Below are 20,213 nucleotides of genomic sequence, written 5' to 3'. Positions count from 1 at the left end.
TGACGCAGGAATGAAAGCAACATTGGCATCAACTTGGGCTGCATTTGCACTGCAGAAATATTCCAGTTTGACATGGCTCAGTGCTACGGAATTATTGAAATTCTAGTTTTGTGAATTGTTTAGCCTTCTCTGTCAGACAGTTCTAGTGCTGCAACAAACTACAGTTCCCAGAATTCCATAGCATTGAGCTATGGCAGTTAAAATGGTGTTAACCCAAATTATTTCTGAGGTGCAGATGCAGCCTTGGTCTCTAAGGGTAGAGTATTCCATAACTGGGGTGACACAGCAAAGACAGCTCTCTCCAATGTCCTCTTACTATATATTGTTCTGCCTGGTGGGACCCAGAGGTAGCTGACCCTAGCAGACCTAAAACGTAGGGCAGGCATCTATGGTCAGAGTGACTCCTTCAAGTTTTGAGGTCTTAAACCATTTAGGGCTTTACCATCACTTCAAACTGAGATCATAAGTTTATTGGCAACCACAGCAGTTCCTTTAAAACTGGTGTTATATGGTTTATGTATGATGTTCGGGCCCATTACAAACGGGCCGTTTTGTGCATGCGGAGCGCGCACCAGGGTTAGAAAGGGGCGGTGCTTCTGCACCCCCCTAACCCTAGTGCACGCTCCGCACGCACAAAATGGTGGCGGCCATTCCACACGGCCGCCGCCATGAGGACGTCACGACCGCGCCGCCTCTATACGGGGCGGCGCGGAAGTGACGTCCTCGCTCCGCGCCAGGGCTCCTAGTGTGCCCTTAGCACGGATCAGGAAAGAGCTCCGTTTCGGAGCTCCTTCCTGGTTTGGTCCGCTGGGCGCAGCCTTCACACGGCTGCACCCAGCGGACCAAAGGAGAAAGGGGCCAAGCGGCCCCTTTCTCCTCCTCCCTGCCGCCGCGGGGTGTCCTTGGGGTTTGAAGCCCCAGGGACACCCCTTTTCAGGCTGTGGGGAAGCAGCATTTTGCCGCTTCCCCGCAGCCTGAAAAGCAGCGGATTGGGGCCTCAGCGGCTGCCGTTCTAGCCACTGAGGCCCCGATACACCGGGGAAAGGGGCGGGTACAGCCCACCCCAAATGGGCGGTCTGTAACCCGCCTCTGTTTAGTGATCTAGCTGCTGCACTTTACATTTGCTGCAATTTCTGAGTTGTCTTCAAGGGTGCTCCATATAGAGTGTGTTGCAGTAGTCTAACTGGAAAGTTCCCAGTCCCTCCTGTAGGCCTTCAAGTGTGGTGATGACTTAATTTAAACTCCAGTGCACAAAACCACAGAGCCTCTCCCCAAAAAACAAGCAAACAGAAAACTGAAAACTTCAGATTAAATTTTCTCAGGTATTTCAGCTTAAGGGTGGATGCTGGAGTGAACTTACTCTACATTAATGCAGGATGTAGATATTTCATGCTGTCTTATTCTGTACAGATCTCATCCATGACTTGCTATGAATCCTCCACAGAGGCCATAATAACGCAGTAAGAGATTCTATATGACCTTGACTTACAGAGAAACATTAATGTTACACTCCACAGACAGTTTTCTCCTAGAACTTGTCCTGGAGATAGCGTATGTTACAAGCATTTGACAATTCTTTACCATTTGATATTCCTCTTTGGTCATTGCCTTGTTTCTAACATGCAGATAGATATGAACAAAGCTTGGAAAAGTTATATTTTTGGATTATATTTCCCTGGCTCCCCCAGTTAGCATGGCTTGTATATTTGCAAAGAACATTCCATTTAATTGTTTATAAAATTATGTTTTATTTAGAAGACACATGTTTTTCCATACTATAGATGTTCTGTATCTTGCCCTGCAGCTGAGTAAGAAAAGCCAAAAGTGGTGGTGAGGAATAGCTAAGCAGGTTTGTAGGGTCAGCAGCCCTCTTGGAAAAACAGTATTTGATATCTTTAAGATTTCGATAGTGATAGCTTGGAGGAAGAGTCAAAATACTGTAATGGTCTTATTGTTCAAAGAGTGTTTTCCAAGTATAATAATGTCAAAACACAAAATTACATCTGAGCTTCCTCAGTAGGGACAGAATTTTACTTCTTTTAAAATCAAATAATATTTCTTCAGAAAGTATTAGAGGGGGAAAGTACCCCTCACTAGCTGCATGAACTGTACAGCTAATTCAAGCTAATAACTAATACCTGGAATCCACCTGGTGTCATAAGTAGGTATAATGAAAGATTACCCTTCTAAATATTCTTTATTGATTATTGCAGATGGAGGTATTCAACCCCTCCATCTGCAGTAATTCCTGCCTCCCCCTACTTACCATCCTGTATCTGGATTACACTCAGGTATCAAACAGAGGCCAGGGAAGGATGGCGAGATGCAGCCAAACACCTCTGATTCTGTTCCTGCAGCTGGATGTACAAAGAATGGGCCCCCTAATTTTTGCTGCCTGGTAACTTACACCCAGCCTCTCTTGGCCATTAAGTGGCTCTGGTAAATGGTGAGTGCAGTTCCAGGATAGTAAAGTAGGGGTACAGGGAGTGTGCAGGTCTTGGCGTTTCATAATCTGCCAGTTCTATCTTGACTCTTGCCCAATATATTCTTCATGTTTGCGTTTGGAAATTTTGGATATACAAATTAGTATTGCCTTTGATGGCAGTGCACACATTGCTGCTGTAGAAAAACAGTGGATAGCAAAATCATATGAAAAATGTTAAGCAGTTATTAGTCTGCAAGAACACGGGAAATGGATAAAAGAGTTGGGGTGAATTCCAGTGTCATCATAGTTCTTCAGTATTATAATTTTTAATTATATTTTATTAAATTCACTACAGAATTTACAGAAATAAAACAATGAACACTTACCAATTTTCATATAATCCCCCTTTACTATACATGCATTACTTTCACACTATATTCCTTCTCTTCCTTTCCCTATTGATTATTCCAATTAATAATTCTTAGTTGCAGTATTAAATCTTTGTGCCACTGATTTTCCCAAAGAATTTTTTTTTCTCTCCTCAACCCTCATGCTTATAAGTAAAATTAACTGTAAAATAAAATCTCTGATTTTCAGTAAAGAGATTATGGTTTTTCAGTATTAATGTATTTTTGACTGCTGGTCAGTGACATCATCCCTGGACCTATTCATAGCGTGGCCTGTTAATAATTTGAGTCTTACATCATAAGTCATATACAGATGGTACCAGAGCGCTTTCCCACTAAACAATTGTAGCTCTATGATTCCACTTTGACTGCCAAGGCAATATCCTATGGAATTCTGGGATTTATAGATTAGAGAGGAGCATTTAGAATTCTCAGCCAGAGGGGTTTTCTAGTGCTTTATTAAAATACAAACCCCGGAATATTACAGGATTAGGCTGAAGATACGTACCATTTTGAATGGGACAGTACCATTTTTTTCAACATTTCTAGGCTGTCCTGTCATTTTAATATAAATATTCATTTTGTCCCATTTCAAGAAAAAATGCCATTTTATATTGCAAAAAAGTTTGAAAATCTCTGTTTGAAAATGTTGTCAAAAACAAATTGTGTCATGGAGCATGAGAAGTTTTACGATAAGATGTTGAAAGACCAAAATCTGCTGCATAAAATTACTTCATTGGAGAAATATTCATTGTACAATGGTGGTGAAATATAGTCCTCTTCTACATCTGCTATTTTTACATGAGTTCTGTCACTGAAGAATAGAATCATAGAATCGTAGAGTTTGAATAGACCACAAGGGCCATTCAGTCCAACCCTCTGCCATGCAGAAACTCTCAATCAAAGCATCCCGATAGATGGTCATCCAGCCTCTGTTTAAAGACCTCCAAGGAGAAAGACTCCACTACACCCCGAGGGAGTGTGTTCCACTGTCAAACAGCCCTTTCTGTCAGAAAGTTCTTCCTAATGTTGAGGTGGAATCTTTTTTCCTGTAGCTTGCATCCATTGTTCCGGGTCCTGTTCTCTGGAGCAGCAGAAAACAAGCTTGCTCCCTCCTCAATATGACATCCGTTCAAATATTTAAACAGGGCTCTCATATCACCTCTTAACCTTCTCTTCTCCAGGCTAAACATCCCCAGCTCCCTGAGTCGTTCCTCATAGGGCAAGGTTTTCAGACCCTTCACCATTTTAGTCGCCCATCTTTTGGACACGCTCCAGTTTCTCATCACACTGTTGACTCATGTGCAACTTGTGGTCTACTTGGACTCCTAGATACCTTTCACATGTACTCTCCTTAAGCCAGGTGTCTCCCATCCTATATCTATGCATTTTGTTTTTCTGCCCTAAGTGCAGTACCTTACATTTTTCTGTGTTGAATATCATTTTGTTAGCTTTGGCTCAGTTTTCCTTTTTATTCAGGTCATTTTGAATTTTGATCCTGTCCTCTGGGGTGTTAGCGACTCCTAATTTGGTGTCATCTGCAAATTTGATAAGTATGTCCCTAATTCTGTCATCCACGTCATTGATAAAGATGTTGAATAACACTGGGCCCAGGACAGAACCCTGTGGCACCCCACTTGTCACTTCTCTCCAGGATGAAACGGAACCATTGTTGAGCACCCTTTGCGTTTGGCCAGTCAACCAATTACAAATCCATGCAACAGTTGCCTTGTCTAGCCCACATTTTACACGCTTGTTTGCAAGAATATACAACAATATGTTGTTTGCAACATATTGTTAGCTCAATATATTCATGTAATAAAACTTGTATTATCATCTTACTTTTTCTTGAATACGGAATATTGCGTATCCTTGTCCTGTTTTTGCCTGGATAGAATTGTAGCAGTTAAAGCATAATCATAGTGCTCTAATTATGTAGGGTGAAAGGGCCCCTGATTACTCTTGAGAAAATTAGTGGAGTCTGAATCCATGCATTTCTTCTGATCAGAAACTCTTTAACATAATTCTTCCAAGTATGTATAGAACAAGATTATTCATACTTTGTTTCCACAACTGCTGTGCATATTGCAGATGAAGTACTAAATATTGTTATCATATTGTAGATGTAGATACTCAAATAGTCACATTTGAATAGAATACTGTGAAGTATTGAATACTGTGAAGTATAAGATGGATGTACATACGTATATTGATCCTGAAAATTGTATGGGAGATGAGCTGTCATAACTACATCATATATATTATAAAGCAAGTGACTTTTATAAAGCTAGTGATAAAACAAATTTCCTTTTTCTTGGTATGGCCCAGTGATCAGTTTTAAAAATGGCATCATGCCTTTCAGGTGAAAAAATACAAAGCCCCAGGACTCATCTACACTTTGACTATTTTGTTGCCTTGATGTTGAATTATTAATGGCTTAATGTTGAATTCAAGGAGAAGGGGGAAAGGCAAGAAAAGAGAAATGTAAAGGAAGAATGAACGGAAAAACCTAAAAACTTGAGTTACGATTGGGCATCATCATCACTATTTTTAATGACTCTCAAAGCAGCATATGTTAAAAATATAGAGGCACAATTCTGTAGCATGTAATAGAAGATTTTTCCTCCCCTGTTCATATACAAGACATCACCTCAGGCTGTGTCCTGATCTTGCATATTGTGCTGATTTCCCATATTTTGGCTTGTTTCCTGAACATTTTTAAGTTAAAGAAAATGAACAAGACTTCACATTTTCATGACTGCATAGATGTACAATTCTGCTGTTCTCCCATATATGACAAGGAGATTTGAGTCCAATGGTACATCATCATCATCATCATCATTATTATTAATAATAATAATAATAATAATAATAATAACCTTTATTTATAAAGCGCTGTAAATTTACACAGAGCTGTACATACAATCTTTTTAATTGGACGGTAAAAAGAAACGACACAAAAGAAGGAGTGGTGATGGGGAAGGGGATGAGGGCCAGCAGTTTTTCTCTACCTCCAAGGCTTGGATCAGGGGAGATGGACTGGAGGGAGGGCTTGGCTTCTTAATGGGTGGTTAGTTAATCTTCTTCCAAGGAGGCCTGTTGGAGCTAGCCTGCCTCTCTAGTAGGATAATACATATAAAATACATAGCAATACAGGAAATGATTCAATAAAACAGGCAACAAAAGAACATCAAATAGCAAGTGACAGTTATGCAATGCCTGGGAACGCTTCTCTGAACAGTATGGTCTTCAACTCTGTTTTGAAGCTGGTTAAAGAAATGATGGCTCTTGCTCACGGGGGAAGAAGGTTCCAGGAGTGAGAGGCAGCAAGTGAAAGGCGAGAGGCGAATCCGAGATGGGGCAGAGGAAATCCTGAGCGGATTTCCAGAATACCAGAGCGGAGGGCACTAGTGGGAAGGTGAGGAGAAAGAAGGTCTGATAAATAAGGAGGGGTCAGCCCATGGAGGGCTTTAAACATTGACAGCAGGAGCTTATACTGAATACGGAAGGGGAGGGGGAGCCAGTGAAGGGATGCCAACACAGGAGAGATATGGTCAGAGCGGTGGGTGGATGTGATAATGCGTGCAGCTGAATGCTAGACAGAAATTAAAGGACGGAGGTGAGAAAGAGGAAGCCCAGCCAGGACAGTAATCAAGTCGTGAGACCACTAGGGCATGGGCCAGAATCTTGGCAGTACAGGTGGAGAGATATGGTCGGATTTTGGCAATATTGTACAAAAAGAATCTACAAGCCTTGGCTGTGGTCTGGATCTGAGGGATACACGACAGAGAAGAGTCAAAGATAAAACCAAGACTGCGGGCTTGCTGGACTGGTTGAATAGAAATGTTGTCCACAGAGACAGAAAAAGAGTGTTGAAGGGCAGACTTAGGAGGAAAGGCAAGAAGCTTTGATCTCTGCCCATTGTTGGGGATGATGATGTATTAGCATTTTTAAGTTATTACTCTGGTCTCATTGTAGCTCTTCAGTTGTTGGTCAATGCTGGAACTGTGGAATTTCTGTGCTGGAACTCTGCAGTGCAAAAGACTTTCTTTAGACCTAAGGTTTTGGAAAACTTTGGTGCTTGGTGGAATTGACAATAGAATCAGCCCTCCATATCCATGGATTCTGCCTCCACAGATTCAATTACCCAATGATTGAAAATATCCCCCCCCCCCAAAAAAAAAAATGAATCCAGAAAGAAATCCTTGATTTTGCCATTTTATACAAGGGACACCACTTTACTGCTGCATTGCATATAATGGGACTTGAGCATCCACAGATTTTGGTATCCACATGGGGTCTTGAAATCAAACCTGAACAGATACCAAGGGCACATGTACTATACTGGTAAATTTTAAGGTTTGACAGTATCAGATGAAATGTATGAAATCTAAAGTTTAGTGAGAGATTCTTGATCTTTTTCAGTAGCCAAAAAGGGGCAAAGAAAGAACACTGTCTGGTGACATGATTTAAGTGGGTTGCTAGGCAGGAATCCATTCCAGAACCCCCCCCCCCCCGAATAAGGAAAATACCATGTATGATCGAGCCCCATTGAAAACATGTCATCATAGCGCACAGTTGTTGTCATCTTTGTCCAGTTAACTATGGTGCAGTGGCTTATTTCAATGTTTTCAATGGGGCTCAAGCATATGTGGTATTTCCTTTATGTGGAAGGTGGGGGGGGGGTCTGGAACAGAACACTACGTAAGGGAAGGACCGACTGTATTTCAATTTTAGTGGCCAGACTTATGGATCTATGCTTTTTAGAAACATGCTAAGAGTACCTGGTGAGGCAGGTCTACCCATTTCTCTTTGTTTTGCTGTTCATGCAAGGTCAGCAAGGATTTCTGGAGGCAGCTGCTGTTTATCTTGCCTGTTATAAGCAAGCACCCACAGCTATAATACTGTCAGCTAGAGCTCAGCCTTTATTGCATTGTTCAGTGCAGATGGACTGCTGTAGCCTGACACTGAAAGTCCATGTTTCTCTAGCCCTTCTTGACCATCTTCCCGATGCCAATGCTACTACAAAAAACTACGAGCTAGATAGAACACAAGAAGACAAAAAGGAAACTGGATTAAAAAATGGTAAAAAGGATTTTCACTGTCAGATACTTTGTTAACTGGGGTATGCTTGTTTTTGAAACATACAGAACATTTATTTCCCAACTTTTCTATACAGAAAACAAATTGGGCAACAGCTGCCACTCATTTACTGTTTGTGCACACCCTATCACTTTGGACATGCATGCTACATAATGATTTTTTTCTTGCTTTGCTTGAATAAGATATTTATTTTACATCCCATTTTTAAAATATTTAATAGCCCATTTTAAAAACAAAAGATTGCATATACCATTTTTTTCTCAATACATGGATCAAAGTGACTCATAGTTTGATTTTAAAAAACACAGTAAGTTATGCTAGCAGAATATAATTAAATAGTATTAGACCATATTAAAAATGTACCCAGCTGGGGAAGACTACAGTACTCACTGTTTCAACAACACTTTCTTCAGCAGTTAGTAAGTTGCCAGTGCTTCTTTGAGCAGGTGGTATGTTATAGTTTCTGGGCCCATTCACACTACACAATTATAGCACTATTATTCTGCCTTTAGTTCCACAGTTCCATGCTATGGAATCCTGGGATTTGCAATTTAGGGAGGGACATGTAAAATTCTTAGCCAGAGAGCTCTAGTCCTTCACCAAATTGCAAACCCCAGAATTTTATGGGAAGCAGCCATAGTAGTTAAAGTGGAATGATAGAGCTATAAGAGTGTAGCGTGAATGGGCTCTCTTTGAGACCATGTTAACTGCCCAGGTCAAGAAACCATCCTTGTGAAGAGAGGATATTTTTAAGGATGTGAAAAAAAGAAACAGAAAATTCCAAAACCTTGGTATCATCCTGCACACATTGAGTTTGGAGCTAGAGCTCACAATCCTTCTACCCAGCATTGTGCTGTATTTTTCATGATGTCTTTGCTATATTTAGTGTAGACAATTTATACAGGATGGGAAGAAAGGAGACAAACAAAAAATCTTGTATTCTTGAGACATTACTTTATGCACTCTTTCTCCTGGGAAGGACTGTATAGTCTTATTGCAACTACTATCACTGCTAATAGCCTAGGAGTAGTAGTATACGTTACCAGTCAAGTCTCCATATCCAAAATGCTTGGGACCAGCAGTGTTTCAGATTTTGGATTATTTGCATATACATAATGAGATAGTATGGAGATAGGACCCCAGCAAAAACATGTAATTCATTTATGTTTCATATGTATAGCTCATAAACATACCTGAAGGCAATTTTATACAGAATGTTTTTCATAGCTTTGTGCATGAAACAAAGTTTGTGTATGCTGGACCATTCCAAAACAATGTGTCACTGTTTCAGCCACCCTTGTAGACAATTTTGGATTTTGGAGTATTTCAGCATTTGGAATTCCAGATAAGATATACTCTGCCTCTATTGACTTTCAGATTGGGAGGGCACTCTGTGCTGTTGTATTTTTGATTTTGGCAGCTGTTTTTTGAACTAATAAATATGTAATTTCTGCATTATTATAAACAGGTATCTGATTTCTTTTGGTGTAACACTGGAATGATAAAGGTATCCATCTGTTAGAGAGAATGAGTATTGCTTTCATATGGCTTGGAACTGGGTGCAGTGTCTGTTCTCTGTGTTCTCTGTTTTTATTTTTATATTTTCACAATCTTGTGATTATTTAGTGTGATAGTAACAGCTCAATTATAATCAGCTCTATTATCTGTGATGTTAAGCTTCAACAGAGAAGGATCATCAACTCATCTGTATGGGCTCACTTGGAACACCAGGTTCTAGGATTATTCCAGCTGCCTCTGTATAAAGATGGCAATCTGATGACGTCCCTTCAGATAATAGATAAAAATTACATGACAGCATGTTCCAAATTACAAGTTTTACCACTTTGATAGAATATATATTTTTACACCTGTTGCTGGTTTCAGGAAGGTTAGTATGTTTTGGTGTATACCAAGGATAGCATATTCTGAGGAATTATCATTTAGAGTTTGCTGTGACATTTTTGCCAGGTATTTGGCTTGATCGCTCATTTTTACTATGTGATGAATACCAAAGCTGGAACATAATCTAGGCCAGAGTTGTCAAAGGTATCTATTGCTTGACTGTTACTTCAGTCAGTTTGACACTGGACTCAGTGGGGATATGCAAAGGTAGATGGGGCATGTATCCCCTGAAGCCCTTTAGGAAAATGAATCCAATTCTGATCAGTATAGGCAGTGCTTCATTTGGCAAGAGATGACTTTTCATTGTAGTAAAGAGGCTTCCATTATTTATTTATATTAGATTTCACCCCAAATTTTACCATCTTCATGATGGTTATAAGCACTTCTTTTGGAGGAAGCTTCTTGTGCACATGTTGTGCATGGGGAAATATCCTTCCTTTGTTTCATTTTAGCTTTCAGCATAGTTATGAGAAAGATGGTTTTTGTAAACCTGGTAGACCTTTTTTGACAAGAGGTTATTAGGAGAATTCATACCTATAGATACTTCTGTAGTTCCTCGCAACTGCTATCAATATAAACCAAAAAATCTACTCTCTCTTTTAGAAGGAATTTAAAGGAGGCCTAAGTACCCTAAAAGCACAAGATTATGTCTGATATTGGAAGCTAAGCTGGGTCAACTCTGGTTAGTACTTCAGTGGGAGACCACCAATCAATACCAGGTGTTGTAGGACAACTATCAAAGGAAAGAACTGCCAAAAACAATCAGAAAATTTATTGCCTAAGAAAATCTTATGAAATTCATGTGGTTGCCATAACTTGGCAGGTAGCTTGGAGGGACTCATACATGAGGCTATGCATGCCCTGATTTGTTTGATAGGTGCACTGAGGTACTAGATGTAGCTTAATAAATTGATACTCAGTCCAGATAACACTGAGGTTCTATTAATCAGCAGGAACACCAAGCTACTATTAGAATTCAGTCTATTCTGAATGGAGTTGCACCCCCTCTGAAAGGCCATATTGAAAGCTTAGGGATGCTCTTGAACTCAGCACTACTCCCTGATGATCAAGTAACTGCTGTGGGAATGATCGTGTTTTGCCTAGCTTTGACTGGTGAATAAGTTGCCCTCTTTCCTAGGAAAGGTGGTTGTGTGCGCAGGGGGAGTCCCACTCAACTCAACAATAAGACATCACTTGTAGCTTTCTTTGGCACAAGGTAGGCCACAACTTTTATTGGCTACAGCTGCACAAAGGCTTGGTACACACATGGGTCAGAATCCAGGCACCAACTAATCCACTAACAGATGAATCGGATCCTGATACTATATTATTGAATAGACCCTGAAAAATGATGTCCTGGATCTGGATCCTATGCCAAAGTGCCAAAAAATTGTAATGAAGTGAGTACAGTATTTGCATCAGACAACATTACACAAGCCAAATACTGAGGACAACAACTTTGACAGAGTGGGTGGGCAGAGATGAAGCTCCTAGGGAAAAAATGATATAAAAATTGCCAGGGAGCTCAGTATATCTCCCCCCCACAACCAACCTGAATAAAACCCACATCCGGATTACTTTAGACAGGCCATCAGCTTCAGGTTTCAAACCACAGGTTTAAAATAATTGGCTGGTAGTTCCTGCTTCCTTCCATAGCCTGTGCCAGTCTGCATAGGCTCCTGGAAAGAAGATGTCAATATGCTGCCATCCCTGAGGATGGCCAGATGCTCTGCTCTGCCCCAAAGCCACAAATTCACCATGTGGCAAGATGCGTACTGCTTATTTGGCCAAAGTGATTCATAGCTTAATTATCTGGTGACTTGGTTATTCTAATGTGCTCAAGTATTTGGAAGCTGTAGCTAGTTAAAATGCATTAACCAGACTGTTATTTGGGGTATGCTTTAAAGACTACACATTACTGGTCTTGTACAGATTCCATTGGGTTTCAGCTCATGGTGCTGCTTTTGACTTAGAAAGTCTTAAACAGTTTGCAACCAGGATATTAAAATGACCATCTCTTCCACTATGATCTTGCATAGAATCTATAAACTTTAAGAGAAGGCCTGTTGTGTGCCCCACCAGTACTAGATTGGTGTTTACATGAGAGAGAGCTTTTCCGGTAGTAGCACCTACAATTTTGGAACTCCCTATAAAGTGAGGTCAGGTTAGCTCCATCCTTTTGTAGCTTTTTGCAGGCAACTAAGATTGTACTGTTTTGTATGACCTCTTAAATAGTTTAGTTGTGTTTTTCAAAACTTCTTTTAAAACAACAATCATTTTTTAAAAAACAGTTTTGATCTGTTGTGTATCGCCTTTGGGTCCCAGTTAAAAAATAAATAAAAATAAAGCTTTCTTTAATGAAAAGTAAAGCTTTCTTTAATACAGAAACTTTGTGAAGCTGAATTGAGACACACCTAGTGATATTTGCCCAACAAAATAAAACTTTTTCATGTCAGCTACTAATAGCATACTTTTTTTTAACCTTGACTACATTTACAAAGTAATCCTATACATGCATGCTTAAGTTACAAGTTCTTTTCTGTTCAGGGAGACCTTTTTCTAGATAAATGTCTGTAAGGTTATAGCTTTAAAAATAAAATGTCATATGGTACTCCAGATGACAGGACCCAAATAAATAGGAAGTCATCATCTTCCTCCTCCTCCTCTTTCCATACCCCCTCTTTTCCCAGTCAATGGCTCAAGCTGTTTTACAACAGCCAAAACAGACATAGCAAAAAAAATACCTTTCACAAGTTTAAAATGTAATTAAACTATCAGTAAAATCCAAACCAGTTAAAAACATAACAATTAAAAAGAAACTACTGTAACAAACAACATCATTACAAGAAAAGAAATAGCAGCTAAATATTAGGAAGACATTCCTGTTGATAAGAACTATTTGTCAGTGGAATAGACTATTGTAGTGGACTCTCCTTTGATCAATATTCACCTCAATTGGAATTATCACATGAAGCCTTACCATCCCTGAAGCATGGATGAATCATCCGTAAATCACATGGGTGTGATAGCCAGTCATGCTTGCCTCCCGTCATTTAATCATTATTGAGGCGTCCCATTCCTCTTCCGTCATCAAAGCGTTCACGGAGCAGCCATTTCTCAAACAACAGGAACTTCTGTTAAGTGTTGATTCCTGCACTGGAAGGATGTTGGACTAAATGTACCCCTTCCAACTCTACAATTTGTGTATACATATTATTAAGGTATCGGTGCTACTATAATTTATAGAATATGGCCCGCATTACATTGGAATATTGGAATTTCCTTCACCTTTTTCATAAGGTCCCTGCTTTTTTTCTTTCTGAAAATTCATATAAAAATCTGCCTTGCTAGTTATTTTATCACACAGTTTTTGGAAGAAATGACTGCTACTTCAGTTAAGATGGTTTAACTTACTTAAAACTAGTAAGAGCACATTTTTAATCAGAAAAATGAAATCCTGCTTTTCCCATGTGTATCAACACAGTTCTTACATTACTGGCAAAATCCATAGCGGCAGTGCTTGCTGTAAATAGTGGAGGCTTCTCTTTCCCTAATTCTCATCCCAAGTAATGATTTGTAGTCTTTTAACAGAACACCACATGATCTCCCCCCTTGACAAAAACAGCTACTGTATAATACAGTATATCACTTCTCTGTCATATGTAATTTTAGTCGGAATGATTTTGAATATCGTCAAAGTGCCTGTGCCAAGATGGATCCAAATCACAGGTTATCTGAGGAAGGCCATATAAGCATTGTTTTTTTCTTTATTAAGTCATCTTTCTTTCTTTTTTTGTCAGCTATTGCTGACCATGTTTGTTTCTACCTCAACTGCAGCCTGTTAAAAGGGATAGGCTGACACACTATAGGACTGTTAGCTTTGTGTTTTATCCAGTGTTGCTATACTAGCAGCATATCGGGTCAACTAGAACTAGGTTTCAATGAAGGCTACCACAGATATTTGAAAGCACCCTGAGACTGCGACCTGTGGAGCCATTGTAAACTTATTTGTTGTATTGAACTTCTGTAGGTTCTAAACAGTTTGAAGATTGTGACTCTCTTTTCCAGTTTAGGAACAGGGACCATGTATCTAAGTTGACATCAGTAGTTTTATTGCAGGTTTGAATTCACTTCTGGCATTTAACAAATAATTAATATTTCCTTCCTGGGTTGTTTTAATCCTTCCTTTTATAAAATCAGATTTTGTTACTAGGGCCCGTTACAGACAGGCAAAATGTGGCGTGGCGGCGGCGGTACTAGGGTTAGGGAGCGTGCACCATTCAGACGCTCCCTAACCCTAGTACGTACGCCGTACGTCAAAATGGTGGCGCCCTGTACACACAGGCGCCACCATTTTGACGCAATGGACGCTTAGCGTCCGCATGTCGTGGCACACTTGGGACGTCACAAGTGTGCCATTTGCGCACTCGGGTGTCGCAAGTGCGACGAAAAAAGAACCTGCTTTTTGCGGGTTCTTTTTCCGCCAGTGAGAAGCCACATGGTTTATCTGGTGCAGCTTCCCGCCAGCGAAAAAGGAGGTGGTGCCAGACCGCCCTACTGGGGCAGTCTGTATCCCGCCTAGATGATCAGTGCCCAGGGAAATGTAATCACTCAAAAGCAAAGTCCACAATAATATTGATGTTAATTATTAAGATAATCTTCACCGTCCTTACTTCATTATAATAGAAGCAAAGGCACAAATAGACAGTTCTCCCCAACCTGACTGTGGCAAAAAATGTTCTTCATGTTAAAATATTTACTCAGAAAATCATTTCCATCCTCATATATCTGTGACTCTTTCTTTTCTGTTTTCTACATGGGCCAAAAATTAAATGTATTTTTGGTTTCATGGAGACATAAGAGCTGAAAATTCATATCAAAGATATTTCTAATATTCATTGCAGCATCTGCAAAATAGGACTAATATTTAATTTTCAGCTGTTATTCCTGAAAAACATGCACTTTACCACAGAATTATAATTTCTTCTAATTCTTCATCTAAGATGGATTTCCAAAATGTATCATCACTGACCCTTATTTTATTACAATAGTGAACTTGATGACTAGATGTCTATCAGTTATTACTGCAGGATCCCCCAGTTATACAGAAAAATATTCATTTGTAAATTTAAAAAAAGGGAAAAAATGGTAAACATGCCCAAATGAGTCCTAAGTAAATTCATTGCCCCCTCTGTTCTGAGACTGAGAAGTAGAGTAAGTAATGAGTGTGGTAGAGAGCAGACAGCAGGGGACAGATGAAGCACAAAAAACTAGGAAAGGAGGTGGGAGGTCTAAGTAGAAGCAGAGGGTCTAGGGAAAGGGTGGATGAAAAGAGAGGAATGAAAAAATAGCAAGAGAGATCAGTGGAGAGAGATGGTGAAGATTACCTCCAGTGTCAGCCTTAATCCCATCACTTTTACCTGTGTTTTAAAATCTGCTGTTGTGGAAGCCCTTCTGGAAGTAATTTGCTTTCATTGCTAGAAGCAGGGTATTTACAAAGAGGAGAAAATTATCCTTCTATTTTTCCTCCAGGTTCATATAATCATAGAGTTGGAAGAGACCTTAAGGGCTATCAAGTCCAACCCCCTGCCATGCAGGAAGACACAGTCAAAGCATTCCCAACAGATGGGCATCCAGCCCCTGTTTAAAAACCTCCAAAGGAGAAGACTCTACCACACTGAGGAAGTGTGTTCCACTGTCAAACAGTTCTTATCCTCAGGAATTTCTTCCTAATGTTGAGGCGGAATCTTTTTTCTGTAGTTTGAATCCATTGCTCCGGGTCCTATCTCTGGAGCTGCAGAAAACAAACATGCTCCATTCCTTTGCTTTGCAGCCTCCTCCCCAAATCTGCTGCAAAATCTGTTGATTTAAACTGAAGGTTTTACTCAGAATGTAATCAGATTTACATTTTCCTCCTCAGTTTTTATCCTGCCCTCTGTCAATATGCATTTTTATGTAATCATTTAAGAACAAGAGGAAGGAAAACATGGCCCAACCACTAGCTAAGGGACCAACAGTGGATGGCTTCTCACTCAGAAGAAAGCTCCATTGTAACTGCCAGCAGCTCTGCTGAGGATTTCTGCCAAAGGGTGTGCTGGCTATTTTGGGTCCATTTGTAGATTGCCGAGGGAGTGATCCATTATTCATTTCCATCTTTCAGCTGCAGACTTAAAAATATGTTTGTCTGCTAACCCCAGAACCATAGGGATACCCAGAAGCCTGACTAAATAACTGTACGTAGATGGGTACAAGATTATTCCTTGTTAATATTTTTGTTATCAGTAACAGTTAGGTTTTTGAGGAAGCTTCCAGGATTTGCTCGTATTGCTAGCATTACCAAAGCAGTAGTTTTATGCCACTGCACCACTATTTTTGTAGCAGTTTCTGCCTTTAAAAAAGAAAAAGATTTTTGTCTATTATTTAGAAGAAATCACACATAACTAGTTAATTAATAATGTCTCAGAAAATGCATTTCTCCTTAAATATATGAATATATGTTTGTATGGATTATTATGGTATAAAAACCAATGAGATGTTTTGCATTTGGCTAAGAAATGTTTGTTGAATAAAGGATTTCAAAAAAAAAAACTTCCTTGCAAGACATACTATCAGATAAAAATTAAGAAACTGACTTTCCTTTTAAATAAAGAAAGAGACGGAGAGAAAGATTGTTATGCCTTTTAGAACACTCTCTTTTCAAGAATGCAGGTAATTTTTTTTAACAGAAAATGGTGATATTGAGCATACATGCCTTGTTACTATTTAAATTATGCAGATTCCTGATGCTGTGAAAATTTGTGCTTGATGACGCCAAGGCAGCTGCACGTTGTTAGCATTGTAGGCTGTCAGATGATCATGTGGGATTCTTGCAGCATGCAACATTCAATAGGATTGAAAAAGGGCTTTTGATGCAAGGCATAGCTTCTGAATTTATTTGTGCCTTTTAGCTACTTATTAAGCAAACCAAGCTAACTTTAAATTTTAAAATGCTGCCTCATTTTTCTCCTGGTTGGTTTCATTTTGGCTTCACTAGAAGATGCATCTGGTACATCCACGATTGAGGAGTTTATTAATGCTACTGTCGTTCAGTTCACTTTCTTTTCTTTTAGACCTCTAGCTAGCACACAGATGACATGATCACACATTTATTCAGCCATCACCATGCATGGTTTCTTCCTCTGCTTTCTCTGCATTATTCCCTCTGTTACGTTGCACTGTCATGTTCTCCCTTGCCATTGAACCTTGTCTTTGTCTCTTTCCTTCTTCTGTTGTTTGTTGTTATATTTTCCCCATGTTTGGTTACTGCAATATTATTTGATTAACTGGCTGTGATGATGATGAACCTACACACTGGAGGAGCAGCTACTACAGTGGTGATGAAGGGATGTAATAATGGTCGCTATCCTCGGAATTCTCTCTACAGTGACTGCATTATAGAAGAAAAGGCAGTGGTCCTGCAGAAAAAAGACAATGAAGGATTTGGGTTTGTGCTCAGAGGGGCCAAAGGTATGTGGATTTTCTGTGTCTGTATGATTGGGTGAGTGTCTGTGTGAAAAATGGCATGCATTTCTGAAAAGAAACAGGTATTAATTCCTTATGCATTTGGTTGCTAGACAACCGTGTTCTCTCTGTGCTGTAGCACTGACATGAAATTTACCAGTTTCTGATGCTGCAGTTTTCAGAGATGCATGTGTGTTCATATCTATATCTACATCTACATCTACTTATATATCTATTATAAATGTGTGTGTGCGCGCAAGATATGCAGAATAATTTGTGGGGCAAGTTGCCTAGAAATTTCCTATGTCTTGCTGTTCACTGTGTCCAAAGTGCAATCGGTGTATTATTCAGTGTATCCAAACCAAATTGGGGGGAGGGAGGGTGACAAAATTGTTTCATTTAAAAGATTAATCTATTAAAATTGTCAGCTGAGTGAAAAGGCATTTTGGCATCTTGCTTAAAACTGGGCTGTGGTTTCTTCAAGGTAACAGTACTGCAGTTTTAGTATGAAAATTGGATGGTTTTGTATCTTCAGAAGCTGCATGTATGTTGAATGGCCTTTTAGTGTGTGTTCTGTTTTGAGAGCTTCATGGGTTCAGATATGCTAATCATTTTTTCATCTCAGATTGTCTCCAACACATTTTTGTTAAAGGGTAAAATGGTATCTTTTTAATGCTGTTTATTTAAGTCATTTTGCATTTAATTTCTTAAAAGTGATGGAATATCCCATTGCCTGCTATTAATACCCCTTGGTTGCTGGATGGGCTCTCCCTCATGCTGCCTGGCTCATAGGAAAGGCTAGCTCATATGTGCTCTATGGAGGATCCTCCACACCCTTCCTCTCGGGATGCCATTTTTATCACTCCTCACTAGAACGGTGAACACCTATTGGGCTTCCCTAGCTATGTAACAGTTTCTGATTAACCCTCCTGGCTAAATGCATGTTTTGGTGGGGTCTTCTGGAAACCCAGTGACTTCATCACTGTGTCGATCAGCTGGCGCTAAGCTACCTATGCAGCAAACAGGGGTCCCTTACTATCCATGTTAATTTCACACAGACCTGAGTTCTTCACTGCATTTTAAAACAGAAGCTTATATCAAGCTTCCTTGCATAGGTAGTTTGATACCCATGTGATAAATTATCAGAGGACATATCTGTGAGGTGAACAGGTATACAGTATACAATGATGAACCCACAATTTGGTGCTCTTTGAAATTTTGAAATGCCTCATTTCACTTATGTGGAATTTAAAGATAATCTTTTCAAATCATCAAATAGATTGCTTTTTGTTTCTGCACATATTTCTATAAGAGTTAAAAGGTCGTTCACTCATTTGCTGACAAAATAGAAATGATAATTCCTTTGCAAGGAAGGGAGGGGAGATATAGATGGCAGGAGACATTCTTACATACTTTATTTTGGACATGCATAAATAATTCATTATTTACTTGATTAACCCATATATAGTAGAGGTTTCTTTTCCTTCATTAAAACTATATCATGTATTATTCCCAAAGCTGATACACCTATTGAAGAATTCACCCCAACTCCAGCCTTTCCTGCTTTGCAGTATCTGGAATCAGTGGATGAAGGCGGGGTAGCATGGCAAGCTGGTTTAAGAACAGGAGACTTTTTGATTGAGGTAGGCAAATTTGGAGTGTTGTTAGTATTTTTCTGTTGTGGAAAATACTGTATCATCAGTTTGCAAAACTTTTGCTGACAAACTGGTCTGTCTAACTAGGGGTAGTCAGGCTGATTCAGCAGTTTGATACAACATTTGCATACTCTTTCATGATTCCATTATTCCAGTCTTTTATTTCCTACATTTGATTATAACCCTGATTATGATATTACTGGATCTAGTTTGCTACTTTAACAGAAATAGTATGAATACAGCTATTCAGTGAAAGAAGTTGTTGAATGTACTTTTTGTATTTTTGCACAGATTTATTTCTGAAGATAACTGAATGGATATTTCATTCTTTAATCTAATTTTTAAAGAGTTATGTTTTAATTACTAATCTGATCTATCAAGATTATCAGCCAGTGATAATGTTGTGGTATCTTCCATTCCATAGAGCTATAACTCCATTTCTATGGTAACAGGGACTTGTGTTATTTCCTTGTCCTGTAGGCTAGGTAGCTTTTATACAATGATTTTAACTGCTAATGTTCTAGGCCAGGATGAAGGCCTTCCGGGTGCTGTTGGACTGTAACTGTTGTTATCCTGATTGTCGGTCAAGGTGAACGAACCTGATGGGAGTTGTAGTACAATAACATTTGTAGCTCACAGTTTCGCCACCCTTACCCTAAACTATTGGGCATTTCTAGTCAGTTAATGGTGAAAAGAGTTATGCTCTCATATCAGACAGTAAAATGTTAGTGACAAAATGTGTAAATACATTTCATAAAAGACCCGACAGATTTTTCCCATGCCTGATTTTAAGTGCACTTTGCTTGTTAGCCTTCATTTCACCTTGATTCATTTCCTTGTTAGCCTTCATTTCATCTTTTAGCTTAAAGAAGGTATGAAATCAGCTATGATTTGGATGGTCTTTCCAAACGATTACACATCAGTACACTAATCTTCTTATTAATACATTGAATCTATACCATCAATCTGAACAAAATACAGTTCATATCCAATGTAATTAATATTTCAGTGTTAATTTTATTTGTCTGATAAGGAATAATGAGTAATAATACACTATACTACATGTAATTATGTACTCATAATATTCTCAGGTTTGCCTTTGCTCAACTTCAAGCTGGTGTGCAAAAGTTATTTTAGAACATAAACCAAAAAATGTAGAGTGCTTTATTCTCAAGCTTTGTTCTGATTTGCATAATATTTGTGACAAGTGGATGAGGATAT

General features: G+C 39.2%; 1 protein-coding gene across 6 annotated transcripts in view; it reads left to right on the top strand.

The window, feature by feature from the left end:
- SHANK2 (SH3 and multiple ankyrin repeat domains 2) overlaps positions 1-20,213 on the top strand; it is a 480,993-nt gene that overhangs the window by 297,524 nt on the left and 163,256 nt on the right. For all 6 annotated transcript variants that reach the window (XM_089521401.1, XM_089521400.1, XM_089521399.1 and 3 more), the window contains 2 exons: positions 17,261-17,343; positions 18,856-18,980. In XM_089521401.1, the coding sequence (XP_089377527.1) occupies positions 17,261-17,343; positions 18,856-18,980 (208 nt within the window). The remainder of the gene's footprint in view (positions 1-17,260; positions 17,344-18,855; positions 18,981-20,213) is intronic.

Source organism: Sceloporus occidentalis, unplaced genomic scaffold (genome assembly GCF_023333645.1).
Source record: "Sceloporus occidentalis isolate IW3139 unplaced genomic scaffold, rSceOcc1.0.p SCAF_4, whole genome shotgun sequence".
NCBI lineage: Eukaryota > Metazoa > Chordata > Lepidosauria > Squamata > Phrynosomatidae > Sceloporus > Sceloporus occidentalis.
Note: the sequence above shows the minus strand (reverse complement) of the source record. Positions and strands in the feature narration are given on the sequence as shown.